Here is a 24,711-nt window from a genome sequence, read left to right as displayed (position 1 = left end):
GTGGTTGCTCTATTTTTTTCTGGGATACATAGAACTAATTAAGCAGAAGATAGATAGCTATAGTTTTCACAACAGTTATCATAAAACATCATTTTTTATTAGACATATAAAGCATTTACATAAGACATAAAAAAACTTACAAATTCATCAGAATCCAAGTAATAAAACACTGTTTTAAAATATGTGACAAGACATGACCAGTTAGGTTGGATAACATTCAATGAAGATCCAGTCATTAATATCCTAGATAACCACAATTTGATAGTCTCCAGATTAATACTGTCCTTATCTAGACTTAAATGATCTATCAATGGTTATTCTATTGACCACTGTACTGTCTCAACATGTTTCAGTTCTTTTTTCTGTGTATATAGAACTTTCTTCAGGGGAATTGTCACTTCATTCAGAATTAAAAAACAACAATCTATAATTTTATTTTATAGGGCTGAAAATGTATCTGGCCGATAGTTAGCAGTGCGCACGCTGTATCTTGCGTGGTTTCAAATTGTTGGAAAAACCACAAGAAAACATAAAAGCATAAGAGAGAGGCTATTAATGCTAATCTCTCTAAGAGAAACATATATCTCGAGCCTGGACTAAAAGTAGCTAATACCTTGTCCAGTCTGTGGAGATCGACAAGAGGCAAACTTGATTTAAGCAAGAATAAGCTTCTTTTGGTGAGCGATTCCAGATTACCGGATATTCACCCTGCAAAAAAATATTTGCGGTTTATTTAGAACCCTGAGAGATTGTGAACACGTAGTCCCGTAAAGCGAAACCAATACATTAACCTTACCAAGTTAAAGTCATTTTAAGGAGTTATATTTTAAAAAGTAGAATTTTAGAAAAAGGGGGTGAGAGAGTTGATCCATTACTACAAGCCAGAGAGTATTACCAAATGTTAGACCTACTACTAGTTACCTGTAGGTTAAACCTTGCTATGTGTTGCAATAATGTGTCCTTGAAGTAGAATAGATTTCAAGATGCTCTCATGGCAGCGGATGTAGTCCACCATTAGTTCATAAAGTACTCTAGAGAGATACATAAGAGATTCGCTCAGTAAAAATCTTTTTAGTCTCATGATCTTTAGAAACCCTAGATAATCGATAATAAAAGATCTTACCTAAAGATGTCTCTATGGGAACAAATTCCCACTGTGGTGTACTCGGGTACTGATTGCAGCCTGGTCTTCGTTCTTGGGAACAGTTCAGTTGTTCCTATGGAGATATATAAGGGGGACGTACCTTTTGATTTATATTCAACACTGATCTAGAGATTAGCATTAACCGCACTGTAGTAAGTATCTTCATTAGGATGCAGCCTTACCTTTTAGTGTAAATCGCGAATATTCTTACCTTTTTAGAGGGCATGCAGTCTAGAGAGTCCCTACAACGTCCTCGCTCGATCAGTGCATTAAGTCACGTAATTTTGGAGGACGCGCCCGCCATCTTAGGTTGGACTTATAACCCTGCTATAGTCCTTTCTTAGTGTTAATAGTGTATTACGGCGCGGGCGGTACTCATAGGTGACATGAAAAAATTCTAACCGAATCATGCTCGACAATTTCTAAATTTGGAAAAAGAATGGGCAGAACTAATTTAATTTTAAATTAAATAAAGACCCATATTTTATACTGTATAGCAAAGCATTCGTCTAGTTATAGATCTGTGCGGCCATGTTGAAAGGGTCTAGAGTCTGATGATAGTATATGCAGAGTCGATACTATCCTGCATTCTGATCAGCTCTAATATTGGATATTATGTAGAATAGTTTCTTTTTTCACCTTGTAGGAAAAGGTTAGCTAAATCTGAATACATTTAGAATTTATATTTTTGAAGAAGGTAGTTAATTCTTAAAGTAATGTCGGGAGATGCTTAATTCCTTTGGATTTTCCCCCATTCTACTGCATCGTTCAGTCCTTCTTATCACTCTGAGTCAAAAAAATAAATTTTTATTCTTTTTCTATTAGGGCCTGTTTCTTTTTGTTAATATCAGTGCCCGACAGATTGAGTAAGACTGTCCATCTCAAATCATCCGCAGTATGTTGATTGTCTGTGTAGTGTTTAACCATTGGGGCTGTTAGTACTTTGTTATTTAGACAACTTCGGTGTTCTTTAATCCGGGTCCTAATCTTTCTGTTCGTTTTTCCTATATATCTTTTGCCACATGGGCACATGATCATATATATCACATAGTCTGTGTTACAATCAGAACATTTTGTCTTTTGCCACTTTTTGTTCGTTCCAATCTCCACTTCTTTAGATTTTGTGGTTTATTTACACACACTACAGTGGCCGCAGTGGTGATGCCCTGTAATTGGATTCATGCCCCAGCTTTGTGTAAGGGTTTCACCTTTTTTTGGAGTGGTTTTCAACTTACTACTGCTAATGTGATTTCCAATAGTTGTGGATTTTTTATAGGCAAAAAGAGGGCAAGGTAATTGTGCTTTGGATTGATCAAAAATGTTCCAATGTTTCCGGATAATGTTCGAGATGGTTAAACTCAGATTCGTAAAAGTATTCACATTCGCTCTTCTATCATCCCTAGGTCTTTTAACTTTATCTTCTAGCAGAGCTTGCCGGTTGTTATTATAGGCTCGTTTTGCTGCTCGACGTATCAGTTTCTTAGGGTATCCCCTTTGTTTCAGTTTATCTGACAGGGTGTTTGCTTCTTTTTCATACGTTTCTTTGAGGCTACTATTTCTTTTAAGCCATAAAAACTGGCCGAACGGTAGATTGTCTTAAGTGTTTGACATGATGACTTTGGTAATGAAGTAGCGAGTTTCTTTCGGTGCTCTTCTGGTAGGGTTCTACCAGAAGCTCGCCTGCTTGGTGAAAGATGGTAACGTCTAGATAATTAATCTCATTAGGATTAAGAGTCATCGTCAACTGAAGATGTTTGTTCCTCTGATTAAGCCAATTTAGAAATCCTTCAGCTTCTTGACTTGAACCTTTCCACACTACTATAACATCATCTATGTAGCGTGCCCATGATATTAGGTTTGTCACAAAAGGATGGTCAGTATAGATCCAAAGTTTCTCGAAGCATTCCATGTATAAATTGGCCACACTAGGTGCCATCATGGCACCCATTTCAGTAACCTCTATCTGTTGATAATAAACTCCTTGAAACTCGAAGAAATTCTGAGTTGGGGCTTTCTCAAGACACCACATTATGAAAGATGTAGGAACTGGATCGTTGTCAGTGTGGGTTAGAAGAATTTCTTCGATAGTTTCTATGGTGGCCATTTAGGGTATATTGGTGTAGAGAGAGATAATATCAAAAGTAATCAGCAGATGAGTAGTGTTATCATAAGGAAGTTGTTCAAACCTTTTTATAACATCCTTAGTATCTTTTATATAGGATTTCATTTGGCAAACATAGTTTTTCAAATAGTAGTCCACATATTTAGACAGGGGTTCGAAAATAGAATTAATCCCTGCCACTATTGGCCGTCCAAGGGGGTTCAGAAGTGTTTTGTGCACTTTTGGAAGACAGTAAAACGTTGGGGTGGAAGCTTCTTTATTCACCAAAAATTCACTCTCTTGTTTACTGATCCAGTTTCTCTCTTTTGCCTTAGTGACCTTCACTTCAATCGCTTCCAGAAGCTTAACACTAGGATTTTCTGTCAGAATTTTATAGTATTGTGTATTAGTTAGTTGACTAAGGCATTCATTTATGTAGTTTTTTGTATCTTGAATGACTATACTACTGCCTTTGTCAGCTCTTTTCATTGTTATTTTCTCATTTTTAGATAGTGAATTTAAAGCTTCCGTTTCTATTTTACTCAGATTGTGAAAAGTCTGGATATTCTTTTTTTCAAGTGTTTCTATTTCTGAAAGGACTCTTTTTTCAAATATTTTTGATTCTGCTGAGAAAGAGGAGCTAAGAGGGCAAAAAAGAGATTGGTTTCTTAATCCTGTGTAGTTAACCATTTGGGTCGACCCTCCCAGATTAGTATCGTCTGCAAAAAAGTATTTCAAATGTATTTTGCGCATCTGTTTTTGAAACTCTACTCGAAACTGGAATGGGTGGTGTTGTTTAGAAATCACATACCCCAACCCTTTATTTAGAACTTATTCTTCAAGAGCTGTGAATGCATATTGAGATATATTTACTACCAGCGATTCCCGCTCCGCAATTGGCGTTGGTCGCTGTTTTTTTGGCCCCGCGTTGGGCCTTGGTACAAAAAAATTCTTCGAACCTTGATAATTTGTTCCCTTTCTAGGGTTACCTCTGCCTCGTGTAGGTTGGTTGTTCCCTGTGGTAGAATTATCAGAATCATTGCTGCTATTACTAGAACTGAAGGATGTGGGTCGAAATCTAACCCTTCGGTTCTGTTTTTGTGAGCTATTAGTAGAGTTTCCTGTGGTTTTATATCCTTCTACTGTGTAGGCGATAAGCTTTTTCATGGCTAAATTTAGCCAGATCTTTTTCGAGACGTTGAATACGTTCCGAATTATTAATAGTTTTAAACTCCTTCATTTCTTTTTCGATTTCTTCAAGTGTTTTTTTCAGGGCGTCTAGAGCTATTATTTTCTTAACGTCTTCTTCCACTTTTTTCAAATCAATTTTGATCTTTTGTGGCACTTCTTTCGCAGTATCAATGATTAAAATCAACCAATCTCGGCCACAGCGGTTCGCTATATAGCTCCACTGCAGCTTAAATTTAGCGTTGTCTAAAAAGAGACGAGGTTCATTTTGAACTGTTAGACCTTGCGGCAGTGCCTTGTTTTTTAAATATTCGAGCATAATTGCTCCGTGAAGTTCTGTTCTGATGAGTCTTTTTCTAAGCTGTAGTATCTCATCCCATTCGTTATTTTGATCTTGTATTTGTTCCAATTCGCTGTTATTATTAATGGAGATGGCATTCATCAATGCCGTCGTATAGTCATCACTATACTCCATAGTCTTATCTTCTGTCATTATGGTAAAGGAGGGGACACTTCTATTGGGTCACCAAATCTCAAAGCTGCAACATGGGGAAAGGATTAAGGGAAACAAAGTCTCCCAGTACTGACTGTCTTAAGGGCATGTCAGTTTCCCCATAAGAATTGAGCGAAAGCCCATAGGAGTGCGGCGGAAGGCTGCGCTTCTCTGGCAAAGTCTAGATCAGGGTGTAAAACAACAGCAAAAAGTTTGGGGGTTGCCACATGGAGGGAAAATTACATACAATTATGAAATCTTTCCTAACACATACCACTACTAAAATCTTGTATCCTTACGCCTCAGACACTCCTTCAGACGACCTTCTAGGTCTAGTGTATTTAACAGATTCAGTCACTACTTGTCTTCTACAACCATGCTGCTCATTTGTAATATGGAGGAAATTAATCCACCCAAGATGTGAGGGCGCGGAATTGTGGGATAAGTAAAATGGCAGACATGAGCTGGATCTATGCCTCAAAACAGAGCTCCTGCTGTCAACTGAAGTGGATGCTGGGTTTGAAATTGCCAGGAGCTGAGAGCTATTTAGCTCCTGCTTGTAGGGGAGCCTGGTTAGCTTGAAACCAAGAACTACCAAGAGCTACTTGCAACTCCCCACGAAAAATGATGCCATACAAACATAGTTATGTGATATTAGCTTATAGTATTGGGAATGCGTGTAAAAGAGAATGAAGAAGACACCCAAGAGACACAAAGCATATTGGATAATATATAAATGGAGAAAAAGTTAGTTTTCACCTTACACACAAGTAAGATCTGCTGTGCCAGCTCCTGCTTCCCGAGACGTAGCTCCTGCATAGCGGATGATGCCGGATACCCAGGAGCTGCTTTTTGCTCCTGGTCAACACATGCTAATTTGGACCCATGTAGATGTATATGTGCGGTGGCAGTTGTAGGGAAACTGGTGTTTGGTTCATTATGTTTATGAACTCGCAGGAAAGATGTAATGCAGGAAATATGTGATTTCTGTCATGATATTGCTTTTTCTTTAAAAGCTAATAAACAAATTTGAACAAAAACCATGCTGTTCATTTTTGCACTCCACTATCCAAGGGCTGCCCATACGGTTAACCTGCATGGCTGGTACCAACCACAAACAAGAGAGATTATCATACAGACACACAGGCACACAGGTAACGGGTACTCCCGACCTGCATCCATCACAACCGAGGTTTCTTCATCTGCCTTCCTGCTATCCGACCAATTCAACCTGCCCTCATTTTTTACAAAGCCATGTGCACCGAGCCCAACATTATTAGCAGAAGGGCACTATATAATACCACTTTAGATTACATTTAATAATACTTGTTTACTACAAGACCATGGCAACAAAGGCACCATCATGAGGGGGTGCTCGAGAGCTGGCAACCAAGATGGCCACCGACTTCGAAGCTCTGTGTGAAGGACTTCTGTGTGAGAGGACCGTTAGTTGTTCGAGTCCATCTCCGTGGTCACCAGGGTATCCACTTGAAGCGGAAGGCGTTTCTCTCAATGCAGCAGTGAACGTTGTTGGTAGAAGCTGAGGCAAGATCGAGGTGGAGGTGCACAAATGATAACCCACTGTAGGGCCCCACGCGGGCCCTGTCTTCTTTAATACACCGAATGGCAAAGGGGAACAAAAAGCAGGGCCGTCTGCAAGTTAATGCAAAAGGAAGGGGTGTCTCTGAAAGGCTGAACCATGGCCTTGCCTAGATTGGGGGAGAATGATGTAGGAACATCTTGGGAAACTGTGTGCTGATACGCCAGTGGGTGGGGGGAATCAACCCTGTGATTTAACCCTGGTCCAGGCAGAGATGAAAAATGGCTCTGCAGCAGTGAACACCAAGCGGGACGGAATGGAATACAAAATGGGCCGCATGCAAGAGAGTATTGATAAGGAGAGTGGCAGGCTCCGTGAGGCTGAACACAGAGTGTGAGTGCTTGAGGACACCAGTACTAAAGTAAAGGAGATATTTGGGGCATCCAGAGGGAAATGAAAGAAGTATGCAACAAGAATGAGGACCTGGAAGTGCGTTCTAGACGTAACAACGTCTGTGTGATGGGAATACGGGAGACAGTGTCATCACGCAACATGGAAGATTTTATGGAATCCTCTATTAAGGAGGGGTTGCAAAATCCCCTGCTTTCCTCCCAGTTCATAGTGGAGAGATCCCACCGGATATCAGGTCAGGCACCAAGACCGGGGCAGTACCCTCGCCCGGTCATTATGAGGATGTTTAACTACTGCTACCGGGACACCATCTTGCTCAAGGCCCGTGAGCTGGGAGATATTCAATACAAGGGAGCTAGAATATCCTTTTTGAAAGACTTCACGCCATCCGTACAAAATGCTAGGCTCTCATTCCTGGCGGCGAAGCATATGCTACGTGAGAGGCAAATACAGTATGCAATGTTGTACCCATCAAAGCTGAGAATTGTTCATAACAATAAGAACCTCTTTTTCACAAATCCTGCAGAAGTTGGTACTTTTGCAGTATCTTTGCCATCAACCTGAGGGGAGTTTGGGGAGGGGGGTACCTGAACTGGATCCTCTAACTGCTTTATGTTATGCGCTGCCAACGGTAGGCGGGCTACTCTTTGACCCTCCCAGGATCATGTTCTTCTGTGGTTTGAAACAACCAGTTACTGTAACGAAATGGGCCATTTGTTAGTCATAATGTTGAAATAGGTCCTCTCCCTCAGAGGGTGGAGCCGGTGAGGTTTGTGCGGGCTAGGTCGCTATGTCTGTCACCCCCGGGTAGTTGCCCGCCAGTTAAGTGTTGTTGTTGGGGCTGGGTTGGGTGGGGTGGGCTTGTCACTGCTAGGGGGAATGGGCAGTGTGGGAGATGGTGGGCTTGGGTGAGGAGTAAAGAAGCCTGTTGGGCGTTCACATGGATGTGAGTGAAGGAGGGGAGGGGGGAGATTTGGGGGGTGGTTTAAGTTACAAAAGGATTCACGTCATTTTATGGAGGGATGGTGCAACTAGAAATGCCAGTTTTTAGTATGTCAGATTGTAGCATTATAAAATGGAATGTATGTGGGTTAAATAACCCAAGGAAATCTAGAAAGGTGATCAATTACTGTGAGAGACACAGGGCCAAGGTGATCATGTTGCAGGAGACCCACTTGATAGGGAAGGCTAACAATGGGGTTGCTAAATCCTGGGGTTCCAACAAATACTGCACCTCGTATTCTAATTATTTGGCTGGGGTTATGACATTGATTCATAAATCAATACGGTTTTACCTTCTGGAATTAGTGGTTGACCCATAGGGCAGATTTGTTATTGTGTCTGGAGTTGGGCCCATGTTTTGGGGACATTTGTTAATATTTACAGACATAACATAGACAACACCGGTTTCTTTGTATCCCTACTATCTCGCTGCTATAAATACATGCACACAAATATTGTCTGGACAGTAGATTTGAATGTTATTATGGAGGTGTTGTTGGACTGATCAGGAGGGAGTGCACGTCGGGCCTCTCAGGCAGCTGTCCAACTGGGCGAGAGTCTGTAAGCCCTAGGGCTGGTGGATGTGTTGCGAGTTCTTCATCCGGGGCTGCAAGAGTTCTCATTCTACTCATCAATCCACTATACGTCATCTAGGTTGGATTATATATTTGCAGGTCCGTATTTAATGAGGATGACAAAGGATTGCACATTACTCCCAAGAATGCTGTCTGATCGTTCCCTGGTTCTGTGGTCCTTGGAATTGGGGAGGGAGATGGTACCCAGAACTAAGTGGAGATTTAAGGCAGCTGCCCTGGCAGATAAAGTGTTTCGCAGTGAAGTGGCAGAGGTAGTACATTTATATTTTGAAGATACTATAGGTTCTGTAGGCTAGATGGCTTCTATCTCGGAGGCATTAAAAGTCATCTTGCTTGGGAAATTGGTATGCTGAAAACAATTAGGAGACAGCTGTCAAATCTGGAAGGGGCAGAAGCGGATGACGTTATTGCCAGAGCCAACCTGAAGATAACCTGAAGATAACATTGTGCCGGTTTAAATACCTTGCAGAGCGTGAGGTTAAATATATGTCATGCCCGGTAATCGCAAGAAGATATGGCGCGGGGGAGTTGTCCAGGGCGCCTGCTGGTGGCTGTGCTGCGATTGGAGAGAGGGACCCCTGATATTGAAGCAATATGCATGCCGGAAGGGGGAACAGTAGCAGCGTCGGAGGATATTTAAGATACCTTTTGCCAATATTTTAAAGATATTTATGTATCAAAGGGTGGTACGGAAGCGGGTGGTCTGACTGAATACCTCAAGTCTTTCGAGCTGCCTAGGCTAGGCCTGGAGGCAAGAAGAGATGCTGACGAAACCGATCACAGTAGAAGATATATTGGCAGCTGTGCAGGCTTTCCCCTCGGCAAAGGCACCTCAGTCAGATGGGATAGTCGCAGTTTTATAAGGAGATGGGGCCAGAGGTGGCTAAATATATGGTGGGGGTCTGGGAGGAGACAATGGGGGTAGGTTGGCTGCCCCCCTCGTTACGAGAGGCAGTGATAATCCTGCTTTTGAAGGAAGGGAAACCCCCCTAGATTGTGCATCGTACCGCCCGATTTCCCTTTTGAATCTGAAGATTTTTGTGAAAGTTCTGGCGGATGGGCTGCTCCGAATGGTTTCTGGTCTGGTGCATGTGGATCAATCAGGCTTTATTCCGGGAAGGTCGACACCGTTAAATCTTCAAAGATTCTTTTCCATATTGGCGCAGATCGACTCTAGGGTAGAGGCTGTAGCGGCCCTTCTGGATATGGAAAAGGCATTTGACTCCATTTAATGGGGTTATCTTTTTGGGGTGCTGAGGGTTGTAGGTATCCTGCCATACTTTCTCTCCACGGTGAAGCTACTATACTCTGGAGTGTCAGCGATAGGTTTGTTCGGGAAGCTCTCTGAGCCGTTTGCTTTGGGTAGGGGTACAAGGCAGGGTTGCCCGCGTTCCCCCACTTCTTTTCACCTTGGCTATAGAACCACTAGTGTCCAGACTGCGGAAGTTTCATATTAATCGCGGTTTGTTGCTAGGGGGTATGAGAGAATTGGTATCGCTAAATGCTGATGATATGATACTTTTATTTTGAGGACCCTATGGCTAATTTGCACCATTTGGCACAGGAAGTTGCAGAGTTTGGGAGGTATTCAGGCCTCCGGGTGAACTGGTCTAAATCAATATTATTTCCTTTGACTGAAGTGACGGAGAAGCCTGTGGAGTATAAAGGTTTTAGATGGGAACAGGCCTCTGTCAAATACCTGGGTGTGAGGGTTAGTAGGGATTCTTGGTCTTTCCTGGCGGAGAATCGCCTGGCTTACCTGGAGGTCTTGCGGAAGAAGGTGGATAGATGGTGCACACTACCCTTGTCACTGTTGGGGAGGGTCGCTATTGCTGAAATGTTGGTGGTTCTTAAATTACTGTACATGTTTCAGAATATTCCAGTGTGGCCGGATGTATCCTTTTTAACTAAAGTGAAGTCAATGATGGTAAAACTAGCATGGCACCCCAAGCCCCCCGAAGATTGGTTGGAAGACCCTTGTTCTCCCATGGGACTGTGGTGGCATAGGAGCACCCGACATGGAGTTGTATTTTATAGCGGCACAGTTAGATTTTGTCTCACACTGCATGCCAGGTTCGCCGCTGTACCCTCATGCTCGTACTGAAACATTTTCTGTGCAACCACATGCTATTCAAGGGGTTCTGGTATCAAGGAAAGTGGCAGATACTTGCAAATTTGACCCGATCGCATGCACGGTGGAACATGGAACAGGCCTCTTAGAAGGCTGCGAGTTGAATTCCCGTTTGAGCCGGGGCTCCATCTGTGGACAATTGAATGTCTTGGCCCCACTTGTGATGCAGCCCTGAAGATTAAGTGGCGGGGTCTGGGGATAGGTACACTGGCGGATTTATCGCCAGAGGGGGAGTTTGTATCCACAGATATGTTTGTAGCTAAAATGGGGGGCCTCAGTAGAAAGCTTCAGTATTTCCATACCAGGATCCCTTTTGGAGCATGGTCCCCAACCTTCACGGCTAATCACCCGTCCGTCCCAATTTTGAAGTATCTTCTTTTTAAAAAAAAAAAATCTTTTTATTAAACACAGTTTTATAACATTAAACTAATTGTCATAGGATGGATCTTGAGCAATTACATCATGTAGCATATATATATATAATATATATATATATATATATATATATTCACATATATACTATTTTCCTCTACGTCTCCTGTCCAGGACCAGCAGCTTGCATATAGTCACAAGGCGAGATTTAGCAAACAATCATAATCAGACATTAACAATCATCTAATATTGCTGTAGGTTCAGGAGCCCAAAAGCTCCTCAGGGGCATGATTGTATGGGTTCAAGTCCTGTTTCCTTCCCAAATACGTCCCATCCAATTACCCCTGTGTCTCCCAGCTTCCTCCCCTCTCCAACAACCTTCCCTTTCCACTCTAATGGGGGTTTCAAATCCACTGAGGAACATAGTTCATTTAACAGCTGGTTCCAATCCACCTCTGCCCCCTCCTCCAACCCCAGGTCCCAGGTCTTCTTCAGGACTACCCATTCCGCTATCCCCCATCTGCGGATATCTCCCATCCACTGCATTAAGGATGGCTCTCTGGGTTTCTTCCATGCTAGGGCTACCCTCCTTTTGGCCAGTAATAGCATAAACTGGGCCATTTGCCTCTGTGTTCTGTGGTGTTTCCGACCCAGCAATAATCCCCATAAGAATGCTCTTGGAGCACACTCAAAGCTGGAACCCAGTAGCCCATTGATTCTTACTACGACTACTGCTTGCCAGTAGTCCCTGATCACCGAACATTCCCACAACATGTGCCAAATCCTTGCCTGCCCAGTCGCACATCTTGGGCAGTCTGCACTTAAGGTGTCATTCATCGTGTGTAATTTCACGGGCGTTACATATACCCTATGCAGGACATTAAATTATACCAACTGAAATCTAGCATTTCGCAAGGTCTTTCGGATCTGTTCCCACATCTTTGCACAGTCTGTTTCTGAGATCTGTTCCCCCGCATCTCTTTCCCACCTGGCCTTAACTGTCAGCTCCTCTGCAGGGAATAACTCCCCTATTGCTTGATAGATACGAGAAACCCTAGCCCTTCACTCTCCTTGGGTCAGCAATATTTGCATTAATGGGTTCGTACTTGGTTCCTCCAGAATGTCCGCCCACAGTTTAGCTAAGTGCATGACTATTGTCCCATAGGACAGGAATTGCCCCCTGGGAATCCCATATCGCAGCCTCCATTTCTCAAATGGCTGCACCTTGCCTCTTCAAATAAAGCCCCCACCGAGGCACACCCCTTCTCCATGGAGTATATCAGGGCTCCTGGTTAAGAGCGCATTCTGCCCAGGAGGGCTAAATAATAACAGAACAAATTAATGGGTCAGCCTGTCCAATACCTGGGCCTCAATTCTTAGTTATGTATAAAGTGCCAGACACACCTTATTGAGTTGATACAAAATATATGTATTCAAAGGTAGAGACCTAGTGGTCTAATAGCACACATGAATATAGAGTTATCCATTTCAGGACATAAAACAAATATGTGATGTTGTCAAACAATATGAGGTAAATTCAGACTCAAAATTCAATACAGTAAGGTTGGGACAATACAAAACCTACTGTTGTGTTGTGTCACAACAGGGGTCAGAACACCAGTTACAACAATAAAGCAAAAAACATAAAATTGTCAATGGAAAACAGTGTTAACAATTTTGCACTGCACTTATGATTGAAGACTTGTCTACACAAATGTGTTTCGGCCCTCACTGACTGTTATGCCAGCCAATCTTGAGCGGGCCTTCATCAGGACGAGAAAATGCTGGATGGACTGCTCTATGTGTGTGCTGCTGTGCTAGGAAAAAATGCTTTTGCAAAGGAGAGGTGGTGCCCGTGGTGAGTCGGGTGACCTCTGGGTTTTTACTTCTTTAATGGAGAAGAGACAACCTGTATGAAATACAGTCTATTTGCAAAAGGCGGTTGTCCACTCCAGACTCTGATTTGTCATCTAAGGTTGACACAAAAATTGGGCAAACCGCTGATTGACAGTGGGTTTCTGTAGTGCTGGGTCACCTTAATGTCTTTCCAGTCCCTGTATCTTGTACTGTCACAGTGGATCGGGGAGAAGCGCCGCAGCGCAGGTGTCGCTGTGGAACATATATCCCGTGGTATTCTCCCTCGTTGAGGTATCTACCTCTCCTTCGAGTCCGGGCAAAAGCATTTTTTCCTAGCACGGCAGCACACACAAAGAGCAGTTCATCCGGCATTTTCTCGTCGTGATGAAGGCCCGCTCAAGATTGGCTGGCATAACAGTCAGTGAGGGCCGAAACACATTTCTGTAGACAAGTCTTCAATCATAAGTGCAGTGCAAAATTGTTAACACTGTTTTCCATTGACAATTTTTACATTTTTTGCTTTATTGTTTTAACTAGTGTTCTGACCCCTGTCGTGACACAACACAACAGTAGTTTTTGTATTGTGCCAACCTTACTGTATTGAATTTTGAGTCTGCATTTACCTCAAATTGTTTGTTTGAAAACATCACATATTTGTTTCATGTCCTGAAATGGATAACTCTATATTCATGTGTGCTATTAGACTACTAGGTCTCTACCTTTGAATACATATACTTTGTATCAACTCAATAAGGTGCGTCTGGTACTTTATACATAACTAACAATTGAGGCACAGGTATAGAAAAGGCTGACCCATTCATTTGTTCTGTTATTATTTACGCCCCGTCTCCATCAATCTTGAGAACCCCATTCTCTGTGCTACTGTCCAAAGCCCCTGGTCTGCGCTCCACACAGGTCTGCGCTATAAAGCCCCAATACTTGCTTACTTCTCAGAATGAATTTTTTTCCAGATCTCCCAGACCACATGAAAAACATTAGTGGTCCCATACCCCCCCCCCCGACCGCTCCCCACAATAGTTTAACTGCTCTGCGGTGAGTTGGTAAACTCCCCAATAGCCCCTTTAGGAACTCCCCCTGAGGATCGGACAACAGCAACACCGTCTGTAGCTGATCTGCCATAAAATATCACTCCTAATTAGGCAAATTTAAACCCCCCCTCTTGGCGTGAACGCTGTAATGTTGCTAGTGAGACCCCCCTGAGTTCCATAGTAGGTCCCCCACTCGTTCATCTAGCATTTTAAAGAAGACCTTCTAAACTGCATATGGTATATTGGGTTGCCAGACATTTGGTCGAAAAAAATTGGTCGACCAGACGAATGGTCGAACCAATTTGATCGAAAACCAAATGGTCGAATCTTTTTTTTTTTATTTTAACCCTTTTTTTTCATTTTTTTGGGGGGGTGCCCCCCCCCCCCCCCCAACACCCTTTTTTTCTCTAAAACCCCCTTTTTTTACTAAACGAAAACCCGAAAAATAAATATATAAATAAAAAAAAAAATTCGACCATTTGGTTTTCGACCAAATTGCGTCGACCAAATTGCAGTCGACCAGTTTTTTTTCGACCAGTTGACTGGACACCGGTATATTGGTGAAATAGTAAAGTAGCCTCGGGAGGATAACCATTTTGCATAGGGCTACTCTGCCCATCAATGATAACAGCAACCGCTTCCAAAATTGGACTGATTCCCCTATCCCGAAGAGAGCTCTGCCCATATTGTACATGAATGTCTCTTCGATACAGTGAAATATCTGTATTCCCAGATATCAAAACGAGTCCCCCTCCCATCTAAATCCCCAGTCTGTCAGGGTCATCAGGTTCAGAACTCAAAGGCCCCCCACCCCAGTGGAAATAACACTGATTTTTCAATATTAATGCGATATCCCGATAATTTCCGGAAGTTACCTAGCATTTCTAGAAGGACTGGGAGGTTGTCTACTGCATTCCCCACATATAAAAGGTCATGGGCATATAGGGAAATCACATGTCGTACCCCTCCCACCAAAATACCTGCATCCCCTCTTTCCTGAGATACCTCGCCAAGGGCTCCACCACCATTGCAAACAATATCGGGGAGACCGGACACCATTGCCTCGTCCCTCTACTTAAGTGTCCATCTCTGTGACACCCAGCTATTCGTTTTTACTCTAGCCACTGGTTTATTATATAAGAGCCATAATCATCTACATATGTTGTCCCCATACCCGTAGGCCCCTAGCACTTGGAACAACCACTCCCATTCCACTGAATTGAAAGCTTTCATGGCATCGAAAGAGGCCACCACCATATCATCCCAGGAGTCTCTGACCTGGTCATTACATGGTGCAATCGATGGAGATTCATTGTGGTGCTCTGCCCCCCTAAAAACCCCACACTGATCTGGGTGTATTAGACCTGGGGCCACCCCGGACAATCTGGTAGCTCACACCTTTCCCAGAATTTTTGCGTCAACGTTTATCAACGAAATCGGTTGATAGGATGAGCATTCAAAGGGGTCCTTACGGTCCTTCAATAGGATTGTTATTATCGCTTTCTGCATAGATTCTGGAAGAATCCCTGTCTCATAGTCCTCGTCAGTTTCTTAAATCAGGGAACCAATAGCTCCTCGAACCTGCAGTGGAACTTCATCAGGGAGTCCATCCCCTCCTGGAGACTTGCCTTTCCCCATTGTCCTCAACGCCTCACATATTTCGATTTCTTCAATTGGTCCATCTAACTTCTCCCTGACCTTCCCTGTGAGCACCAGTAATTCTGCTATATTAAGAAGCTCCTGTCCGTCCTCATTCGAATATGATTTTACCCTTGTATACAAGGATTGATAGTGGTCTTGAAAGGCTTTGTTGATTCCTGCCTGGGTGGTGGTAAATTCCACTGAGCTTTGCCTAATCTGGGTTATGGTGTGCCATGGTAGCTCCCATCAGATCAACCAGGCCAATAGGCGCACCGCATTGTCCCTTTCCCCATAGATTTGTATGTCCCTTTGATGCCCATCACATTTTGAAAGTGAGTCCTGTATCTCCCGCTGGGTTACCAGGGTAACCGCTAATTCCTCACCTTTGTCTTGTCCTGCCCCCATTCCCCTTTCCAAGATTGCCATCTCCTTTTCTAGTTTCCATAATTTCTCCTGCAACGTTTTCCTAACCCCTACCAACTTCGTTATACAAATCCCCCTAAACGTGACCTTAAACGCTCCCCATAAGGTTTCCCACCTTTCCACCGAACCCTCATTGGTCTCAAAGAAGGCTGTCATCTCTTCCCTCAATGCTTTTTTCAATTTTCCTTTGTCCAGGACTGTGCCCAAAAGTCTCCAGGAGTACAGTGATGGCCTTTGCCGTGTCCCCCCATGTTTGTCACCAAGGGTCCTCCCAAAGTACTCTGTGTTGCTGAATGTACTAAAGTGCTCCGCCCCAACAGACAAGTAATCCAACCGGGAATACGTTTCATGAACCCCTGAGAAGTAAGAGTACCCCTGATCTTGTGCATGAGACCGCCTCCACAGCTCTACTAGGTCCCAGTCGTCTATTATCTTCTGCAATGTCAATACTGCCTGTTGCTTCAGCGAGCCCGAGCTCCCCGTACTTTCCAAATTCGGGTCTAGCAAGCAATTAAAGTCTCCTCCCCATATAAACACTCCTTTGCTGTATCCTCCCACCAGCTGCATCACTGAGGGAAATTATTCTTTGTCATCTACATTAGGAGCATAAGAGTTGACAACACAAATGTCTTTACCTTCCAGCACACCCTGAAGCGTCACCGTCCTTCCCAACTCATCCATTACTACCCTGCCCACCTGCAGAGGTACCCCCGCCGCCACCCAAATCAACACCCCTCTTGCGAATTTAGAATAAATCATTCCCACTACAGTTCCCCCATTACCTTCTAAGTAGATCCAGATCATTGCGCACCATATGGGTTTCCTGTTTCAAAGCAAGCTGTATCCCGTGTCATTTCAGAAAGCCCCCCACTCAGTGGCATTTCAAATTTTTAACCTAGACCCTGAACATTCCAAGTCCCATTTCTCAAACAATCACCTCCTATGCCGGTTGCAGTTGTCTCCTTCCCCCAGCCCTTTCCCACTACTGTGGATCCTCCTGGTCTCATTTGAGTCGCTCTCCTCCATTCCGTTAGCCTCGCTTCCAACTTCAAACAACCGGGCAACCATGCCCAATGCGTGTATACCCCCAGCTTCCCTCCCCTGCCCCCTCCTGTTGTGCCTCTGACCACCCGCCCTCCGCTTGCCCTGCCCTCTTCGCTCTGCTACTCAACCCTCACATGTCCCCCAACTGGCTTCCCAGCTCCACCCCTCTCCTCACTGATTCCTTAACTCCCTCTCCCAAAGCTCTGCTTCCCGCCCCTGGACCATCCCCAACCATGGTCCGACTCTCCCTCTGCCACAACTCTTGACCTGTCCCCCCCCACCATCCCCGTCCTCCAGTGGACGACCAGTCATCAATCCAGAGGTTCCCCCCTGTCACCAACTTTCCTTAAAGACATATCTGTCTCTCCCACTATTAATCTTAAACTCGTGCTCCACCTCTATACAGGTCCACTTTGACCCTTCTCAATTTCCAGCTCGGCCTCACCCTTCTCGGTCACTCGACCGTTGTGTTTCTTTCACACCTTCTCTCTGAGCACTCAACCCTTGAGGCTGTGTATCCAGCCAAGCTCAAACCTCCTGCAGTGATCCAAAGAACCATAATTTCACCCCTGCAATAACCTTCCATTTGGCCGGAAAGAACATCATATATTTAATGTTTTGTTCTCTAAGGCAGCGCCACACTACATCATAAATTTTATGTTGGCGCTGAACTTTCAATGTGAAATGCAGGAAAATCTGCAGCTTCGTGTTCCCCACTTCATAGTGGCCCACCCTCCAGGACTCCTGCAGGATGGCATCCCGGGCTCCGAAGTTCAAGATTTTTGCCACTATGACCCTTGGTGGCCCTCCTGAGTGTGGGGCTCTGCCCGGTACCCTGTGCGCATGCTCCACCGTAAAAAGATTTGATAGTCCCTTCACCCTCAGGATATCTAATATGAGCTGCTCCACAAAAGGTTCAGCACTAGGTCCCTCTTCTCTTTCGGGGACACCCACCAGTCGCATGTTGCATCACCGCGATCGCCCATCTGCATTCTCCGTTCTAGACTCCAATGTCCAGGTCGCTGCAACCAAGCTTGCCACCTGATTCTTGAGCAGTTGTAGGTCGTCCTCCACATTGCTTACTCTCTGCACCACCTCCGTAACCCTTTTGCACACCTTCTGTAAATCCGCCCTCACCAGGGACACATCCACTCCTACTTCTTTAATGCTCCCCTCACAGAAGGTTCTTGTAGCTTGGATTTCTTCCATCAGGGCATCCAAAGTCACCCTCCACCAGCACCTTCCACTTCTTGGTCCGCCTCCTCATTCTTCTGGTGTTTTTTGGTCTGGTCTGTATATCTGCCCATCCTTCGTTGACCCTTGACCATCGCCCCTGTTTCCAGGTAGCTCAGCCTCAACTTGTGCCTTTGTGCAGCACACATTCCCCTTTCTTGGAGCTAAACCACTGGGAGGTCAACACCTTTCCAACTGGTACTCCCTTCCTGCAGGGGAAGCAGTCGTAGCTGTCACTCTGTACCTATAGGCCTTCATTTGGGAGGGGTCTCGAACATTCCACTCCTTAGGATGCCCTGCTCCTTATCACCGGGCTATATGCCCTGTGCCGCCTCCCACTGTCTCCTCTTGTCCCCCAAGTGTTAGCAGGTGGCTCTCTGAGTCACATCACCGTCTCTCTGGTACCAACATACTACGCAATGCTCGCCCCCTGGGCTCACAGTCTATCAGTCACTTGTGGGGGAATCTGGGGGGGAGAGGTGCGCTTCACTTCTCTGCTGTCTACCCTCCTCCGGGCTCCCACTGATACTCCTCCTTGCATATAGGGCGCTCCGCTCCTCTAGCTTGACCTGAATCCCTGCCGGGGTCTGCCACCTTCAGGCTGGATGTCTGCGATCGGCTCTGGCGGCCATTTTATTTCCAGATCCTCGCCTCTGTAGTCTTCTCGTGTCGGGGTTGCGCCACACCGCACTTCGCCGCCAAACTCGCACCAAGTATTCCTTCACCGCTCCCCCGACCAAAGCGGAGTCTGGGGACAGTCTCTGTGGGTCACTAGCAGGATTTCAGCCAGGATCTTAACGGGCGTCCAGGAGCCGCAGAGAGCTACGTGCTCATGCTCCAACTGCTGGCCATGCCCTCCCTGAAGAATCTTCTTAATTGGGCATCTGCAAAGCGTGTGGTATCCTCTATTTACGGAATAATTCAACGGGACTCCCCCAAAGTGAGGTTGAAATGGGCAGTCGGAGAAGGATGCAGGGGCAACAATTAGTGCTAAACAGTGGGCTGTGCTGTGTTTGAGGTCTCACAATGGGGTGTTAAATACTGGCTTGCAATTAATTCAATTAAAAACCCTTCATAGGGTATACCCGACACCAGCTCCCCACGCTCTGTTGGATGCTTCTAAAAGTGACAAGTGCCCGAGGTGTCGGATGCCAGCAGCTTTCGTTTTTTTATATGTGATGTTGCTGTCCTCAACTTTGGGAATTCTGGAGGGGGTCGAGGGGTATTATTTCTGAGTTATTAAATTATGATGTGCCGTGCGATTTGCTGTGTTGCATTTTTGAGTGGCTGCCAGGGGTTCAGGCCTCTGACAGGAAATTGTTGGCTACAAGCATGATAATGGCCAAGAAATGTATATTGATGCGGTGGACCAGCCACTCTCCCTCAGAGACCCGTACATGGCTCGATGGTCTGACCAGGTTAAGCGAACTTGATAAGGAATACAGACTTTTGTGTGGCCCAGGGATGAGACCTAAATATATATGGGCCCCTCTGGCATCTTACTTATTGGCACAGTGCCCCGACCCGGCTGCTGGAGTTACACCCACTGAGTAACACTGTTAAATTGATAACCTTTGACATTTAATTTCTACTCCTGTACCAGTCTGCAACCTTGTGTAATGTACTGACATGTATAATGTAATTTTCACCGATCCATGTAACTGTTGGTAAAGTATGTGTGCATGTGATGTGATTCCAATTTTAATAATCAAAGTTTAAAAACAGAAAAAGAAAAAAAAAAGGCACCATCATAGTTGGCCAAAGAGCTTGCCCTCCCGGAGGCCAAATCACCACCAGAATCTACAACATTGCCAGGATGGAAACCAAGAAGCGCAAAAGGAAACAGGGCTTATGCTATGCACCAGGACTCAGAAACACATGGACTTCATCGATCAAACTGGACCTTTTTTTTCTGCAGCTAACAAAGGAACTGAAGACCCTTCTCTTCAAAGAACATTGCATTAGAAATGGAACCACTAATAGGACTTTCCACCATAACTCCAATTTTACTTATTACTCGAGCCTTCTCTGACTGTCTACTTAAAACAATTTATGGTGAATAATATCCTTTCATGTATTCATTTGTATAATTGAAAATCGTTATAAAACTACATACTTAGAATGATAAAATATTTGTTAGATAAGACCACAACTAGGAAATTAGATCACCAATGTGTCGGATCACCACAAGAACTGGGAAACATTCCTACTGTGCATATAGTGGAAGAACCTTTACTAGTGCATGTGAAAGCATATGCATATTTATATTGTTATTAATGATTATCTATGGCCTGACCTAATACCTTGCAAAGATGTTACATACAAGGCTATTCTTTGCTGGATCATTATAACCTAACGTGGAACTTCAGACCAAGTGCCGCAGTGTTTTTAGACTTACAAGGAAACAGGTCTTGGAGGAAGCAACAGAATATCTCACTTTGTATTAATTTATGAAGAATACAAATAGTTAATGAATCACAAGATGGAAAAAAGTAAGATTTGTATCCTACAGTATGAAGAGAAGCAACTGACTGGGTGTTTTATGACACAGTTAACGATGCACATGAAGACCAGGCTGAAAATAGGTTCAGTCAAAAATCTTTCAACAATGTCTTTTTTGTGTTATTTGTGTACTGTACTTACCAAGAAACTTACAAAACTTGCGCCAAAACTCATGAGCGGACTTTGGTTTCTGTTAAGAAAAAAACAATTGCAGATTTAAACATGAATACAAAGTTTACCATTTTGCATATATTAGAAAATGCTACCATCCTTTAATGATAAATGTGCAAATATTTTCAAGACTAGTTATCCAAATGCCCAGTTATGGTATCTCTCCTGAATTAAATTAATCGAAGAGAACACCCTCTATAAAATGTATAATTACATTCTGCTTTTAACAAATAACGGCATGCATAGCATCAAAGCTGCTTAAGCCAACTCTTCACGGTTGAATTTCTGGAGCTTCAGTAATGGAAAATTAGTTTAGTTCAGGGATAGCGCTCTTTAAAAGTTAGTTGCCGGAAGGCGGTCAACCACCTTTTGTGACACATTTTAGATGTTACAGGACAGAGAACGTCAGCTTCTGAATTATAAAAATAGTAATAACAATAATCATAAACCAATATAGCATTTAGACCTGTTTCCGCAACCCAAAGACTTTGTCCCCCCGGACCCTCCGGCGATGCCTAAACTCATCTGCTTTCTTAACAGCACAAATATAGTTCAGCTCTTCCAAAGCATGTACCTAGAAAAAATATTTTCAGATTTTAAGCATATTTCAGTCTGATTTCTGGTGCTTTTACTGCACAGCACTGCAACTCCTCTGAGTGCAAAACAGTATCCAGAACAAATACACCTGAGACTTCTGGGTCCCAACTAGGTTCTAACATCAGTGGTGAACTGGCTCCAAAAATAGGCCCGGGAAAAGTTTTGGTCAACAATCCTGGGTTTAGTGCAGTGCGTTGTTTGAGAAGCCTGAGGGTATTCTCCCAAGTAAGCCCCGGGGATCCCTTATTTACGTGGCCTCTCAGATCCCAAACCTGGGGGTGGACGAGCGAGAGAGGAGACCTGGGTAGGGGAACCCGGGTTGTGCTTGAGGGAATACCCCAGGTGAGACACGGTATTATACCAGAGAAGAAGGCAAGGAGGACGGAGTCCCTGAGGCTTTTGTAGGTTGTACCACATCTGCCTCCCTTTCACTCAATGAATCTCCCTTGCCTACCTCCAACGACCCCTCCGTATATGGTAAATCCTCTAGGAACCCAAACCCTGTTGCACTCGGAAACTACATCTCCCAGAATACATGTGTCCTACCCGAATACTCTTGAGTCATTCTCCTTCCCGTCCCTCTGATTATTATTGCCCGAATTCCCAGTCTGCCTTAACCAAACACCATCTCCCCTATTCATTTCACAAACCTTACAAATCTCACCTTTTCGAATTCACCTATTCCCCTAGGACGAAGAATATAATTCCTCATGACACCTTTTCCCCATTCTACCCGGTAGGATACTTAGAAACGACCCCCCCTTTTCTGACACGAACACTTTCTCATACCCTGAAAGACAACAGACTAACACCAGTGCCATTTACTTGACATGTCCCGACACCAGGGTCAGGGAGAGTCAGGCAATTGACAAAAACTACACACACCTGACAGCCCTTTCTCTTCCCCCCAGGGATAAAAAGGTGGAGCATGAAAGCACACTTTGGGCAAGACAGACCGCAGAACAAGACAGCTATTCCAGGACAGCAGTTCAAGAGCAGGAGAAAGGTGGCAATAACCAAAAGGACGACAAGGTGGGGGGGGGGGGTGCCCTTGCTCTTTTCGACCCAGACCCGCAAAGCCTCCATGAAAAGGAATGATAAGACTGGGAACAAAAGCTAGCGTGTGGTGTAACAGGTACCAACGGTGCACAGAGCCCTCCTACACTGATAACCAAGTCACTGAGAGACGCTTGCTACCGTGGTACCGCCCTTGACTCCAGAGACAAGAAATGCATTTATGTATTTATTTGTTTTGGGTTTATTTAAACCTTTACAAAATAATTTCATCAGAAAAATACAAGTTTTAAAACATACCATCAGATCATCAACATATTAATCATGAAACAATAAAATCACAGTCACAATAAAAATCATCATTTTTCTGAACGAATTATAAGACAATAAGATCCTCGTAAGTGTGAAGATAACTTCATATCGATTCATTTCCTTACTCATGATAAATCACAAAATGTTTTCAAGAAAGCAGTAACTCTTATCTTTAGGACAGTAGAGTTGCTATGTCTTATTTGATGCCACAACAGATCTCTATTTGCCCAGTGTAGATGTTGAATAAATTGCACAAAGTATAGAATCTGTTGCTTGAGTAAGGCTGGACATAATAATAAGATATGTTGTAACGTTTCCTCTATGCCTTCTATTTTACAGTATCTACACCAGCCCCATGAATCATTCAGCAGATTCCATTTCTTCAAAATGTAATTTGTTTTTAATACATTTAACCTAAATCGCATGAATGTATTTCTTAGGTTACGCAAGGGTTATTTCTCAAGCTAGACTTCAATTACCGGATTGAATTTCCAGAAGGAATACATCTGGTTAACAGTTTTTGATTGCAGAATAATTCCTATAGTCTGTTGCCAGTCATTACATCCTAGGATATTTTTTACCTTTAACGGGTTACGCAAAAGCATCTCTACGGGTATGCCTAGATTATTGAGAATTTCTTCAGTAACAGCTTTCAATTGTATGCAAAAAGTATTGGAATAATCCATCCCTGCAACTGTATAAAGCGTCTCGGGGATATTTACCAAACCTTTTCTCCATAGAAGCATTTTCTTCCATATAATGATCGATTTTAGTGATTGGAGGCCAAACTCATATCTGATTGCCTCCATCGGTACACATTTGGGTATAAAAAATAATAGCCCTTTCCACATGAAACTTTCTAGGCTTTTTATAAAATCAGTATTCTCTAATTCATAAAACTCTAGACCGTAGGTAAGCCTAGGGATTCCTGTCATGACATAAAAATTCCTTACTGGTACCATTGTAAATCTGCAGAATTGTGTCTCTATTTTACGCATCTGTCTCAGGATCATGTCGGCTTTTACTTTTAGTTGTCTTTTAATAAGTGCTGTCGAGCCATTACCAGTAATATAGTATGCTAAGTATTTGAATGCTTCTTGGCATTTAATGCGTTTTCCCTCACAAAGCCATGTGAGATTAGATCGATTTCTCTTCTTCCTGCCCAGACATATAATTGTCATTTTTGACGCATTAATATTCAAATGTATCTTAGAGATAAAGGCGACAAATGCGTTTATCATTCGCTGTACACCGATTTTCATACAGTCTAACAACAAAAAATCATCAGCATATCCCAACCATTCAAAGGAGGTGGTTCACAGTTTAGGAGAGACCAGGCCCTTATTCATCAATTCTTTCCCTGCTCTACAAACATATACATTAAACAAAGTGGCTGCCAGGTTGCAACCTAGTCGCAAACCATTATCTATCATAATCTCCGATGAGAGGCGACCCTCTAAATTTAGCCTGACCTTTATCTTTGTGTCAGAGTAGAGTTCTATAATTATTTCCAATAGATGTTTGGGCATTTCCAAATCTCTCAAGAGTAACCATAATGTGGGGAGATCTACTAAGTCAAACGCTTTACTGAGATCCATAGAGGCAACAAAAATCCCAGACCCTTGTTTCAATAATGCTCTTGCCTGTAAACTTTTCATAATCAGTCCACCGCAGTCAGTACCAATAATTTTTTTTAAACCAATCTGTCTGTGGTCTAGTATATGGTGGCATCTAAGCCAAACTTCTATTTCCTCCAGTACATTGGATGCAAATATCTTGGATTCTGGTTCCGAGATAGCAATAGGTCTGTAACTTTAGGGTGAGATTCTTGGGCCTTTTTTATAAATCTGAATCACAAGCGCAAGTCTCCATGACGCCGGTATAGTCCTA

At 43.6% G+C, this 24,711-nt stretch overlaps 1 protein-coding gene across 2 annotated transcripts in view; it reads right to left on the bottom strand.

The window, feature by feature from the left end:
- Positions 1 to 24,711, bottom strand: part of TTC39C (tetratricopeptide repeat domain 39C) — a 986,275-nt gene that overhangs the window by 893,129 nt on the left and 68,435 nt on the right. For both annotated transcript variants that reach the window (XM_069620912.1, XM_069620911.1), the window contains exon 2: positions 20,869 to 20,917. In XM_069620912.1, the coding sequence (XP_069477013.1) occupies positions 20,869 to 20,917 (49 nt within the window). The remainder of the gene's footprint in view (positions 1 to 20,868; positions 20,918 to 24,711) is intronic.

Source organism: Ambystoma mexicanum, chromosome 5q (assembly GCF_040938575.1).
Source record: "Ambystoma mexicanum isolate Mex_15411 chromosome 5q, UKY_AmexF1_1, whole genome shotgun sequence".
Taxonomy (NCBI): domain Eukaryota; kingdom Metazoa; phylum Chordata; class Amphibia; order Caudata; family Ambystomatidae; genus Ambystoma; species Ambystoma mexicanum.
The sequence above is the reverse complement of the archived record's forward strand: the minus strand, read 5'-3'. Positions and strand labels throughout refer to the sequence as shown.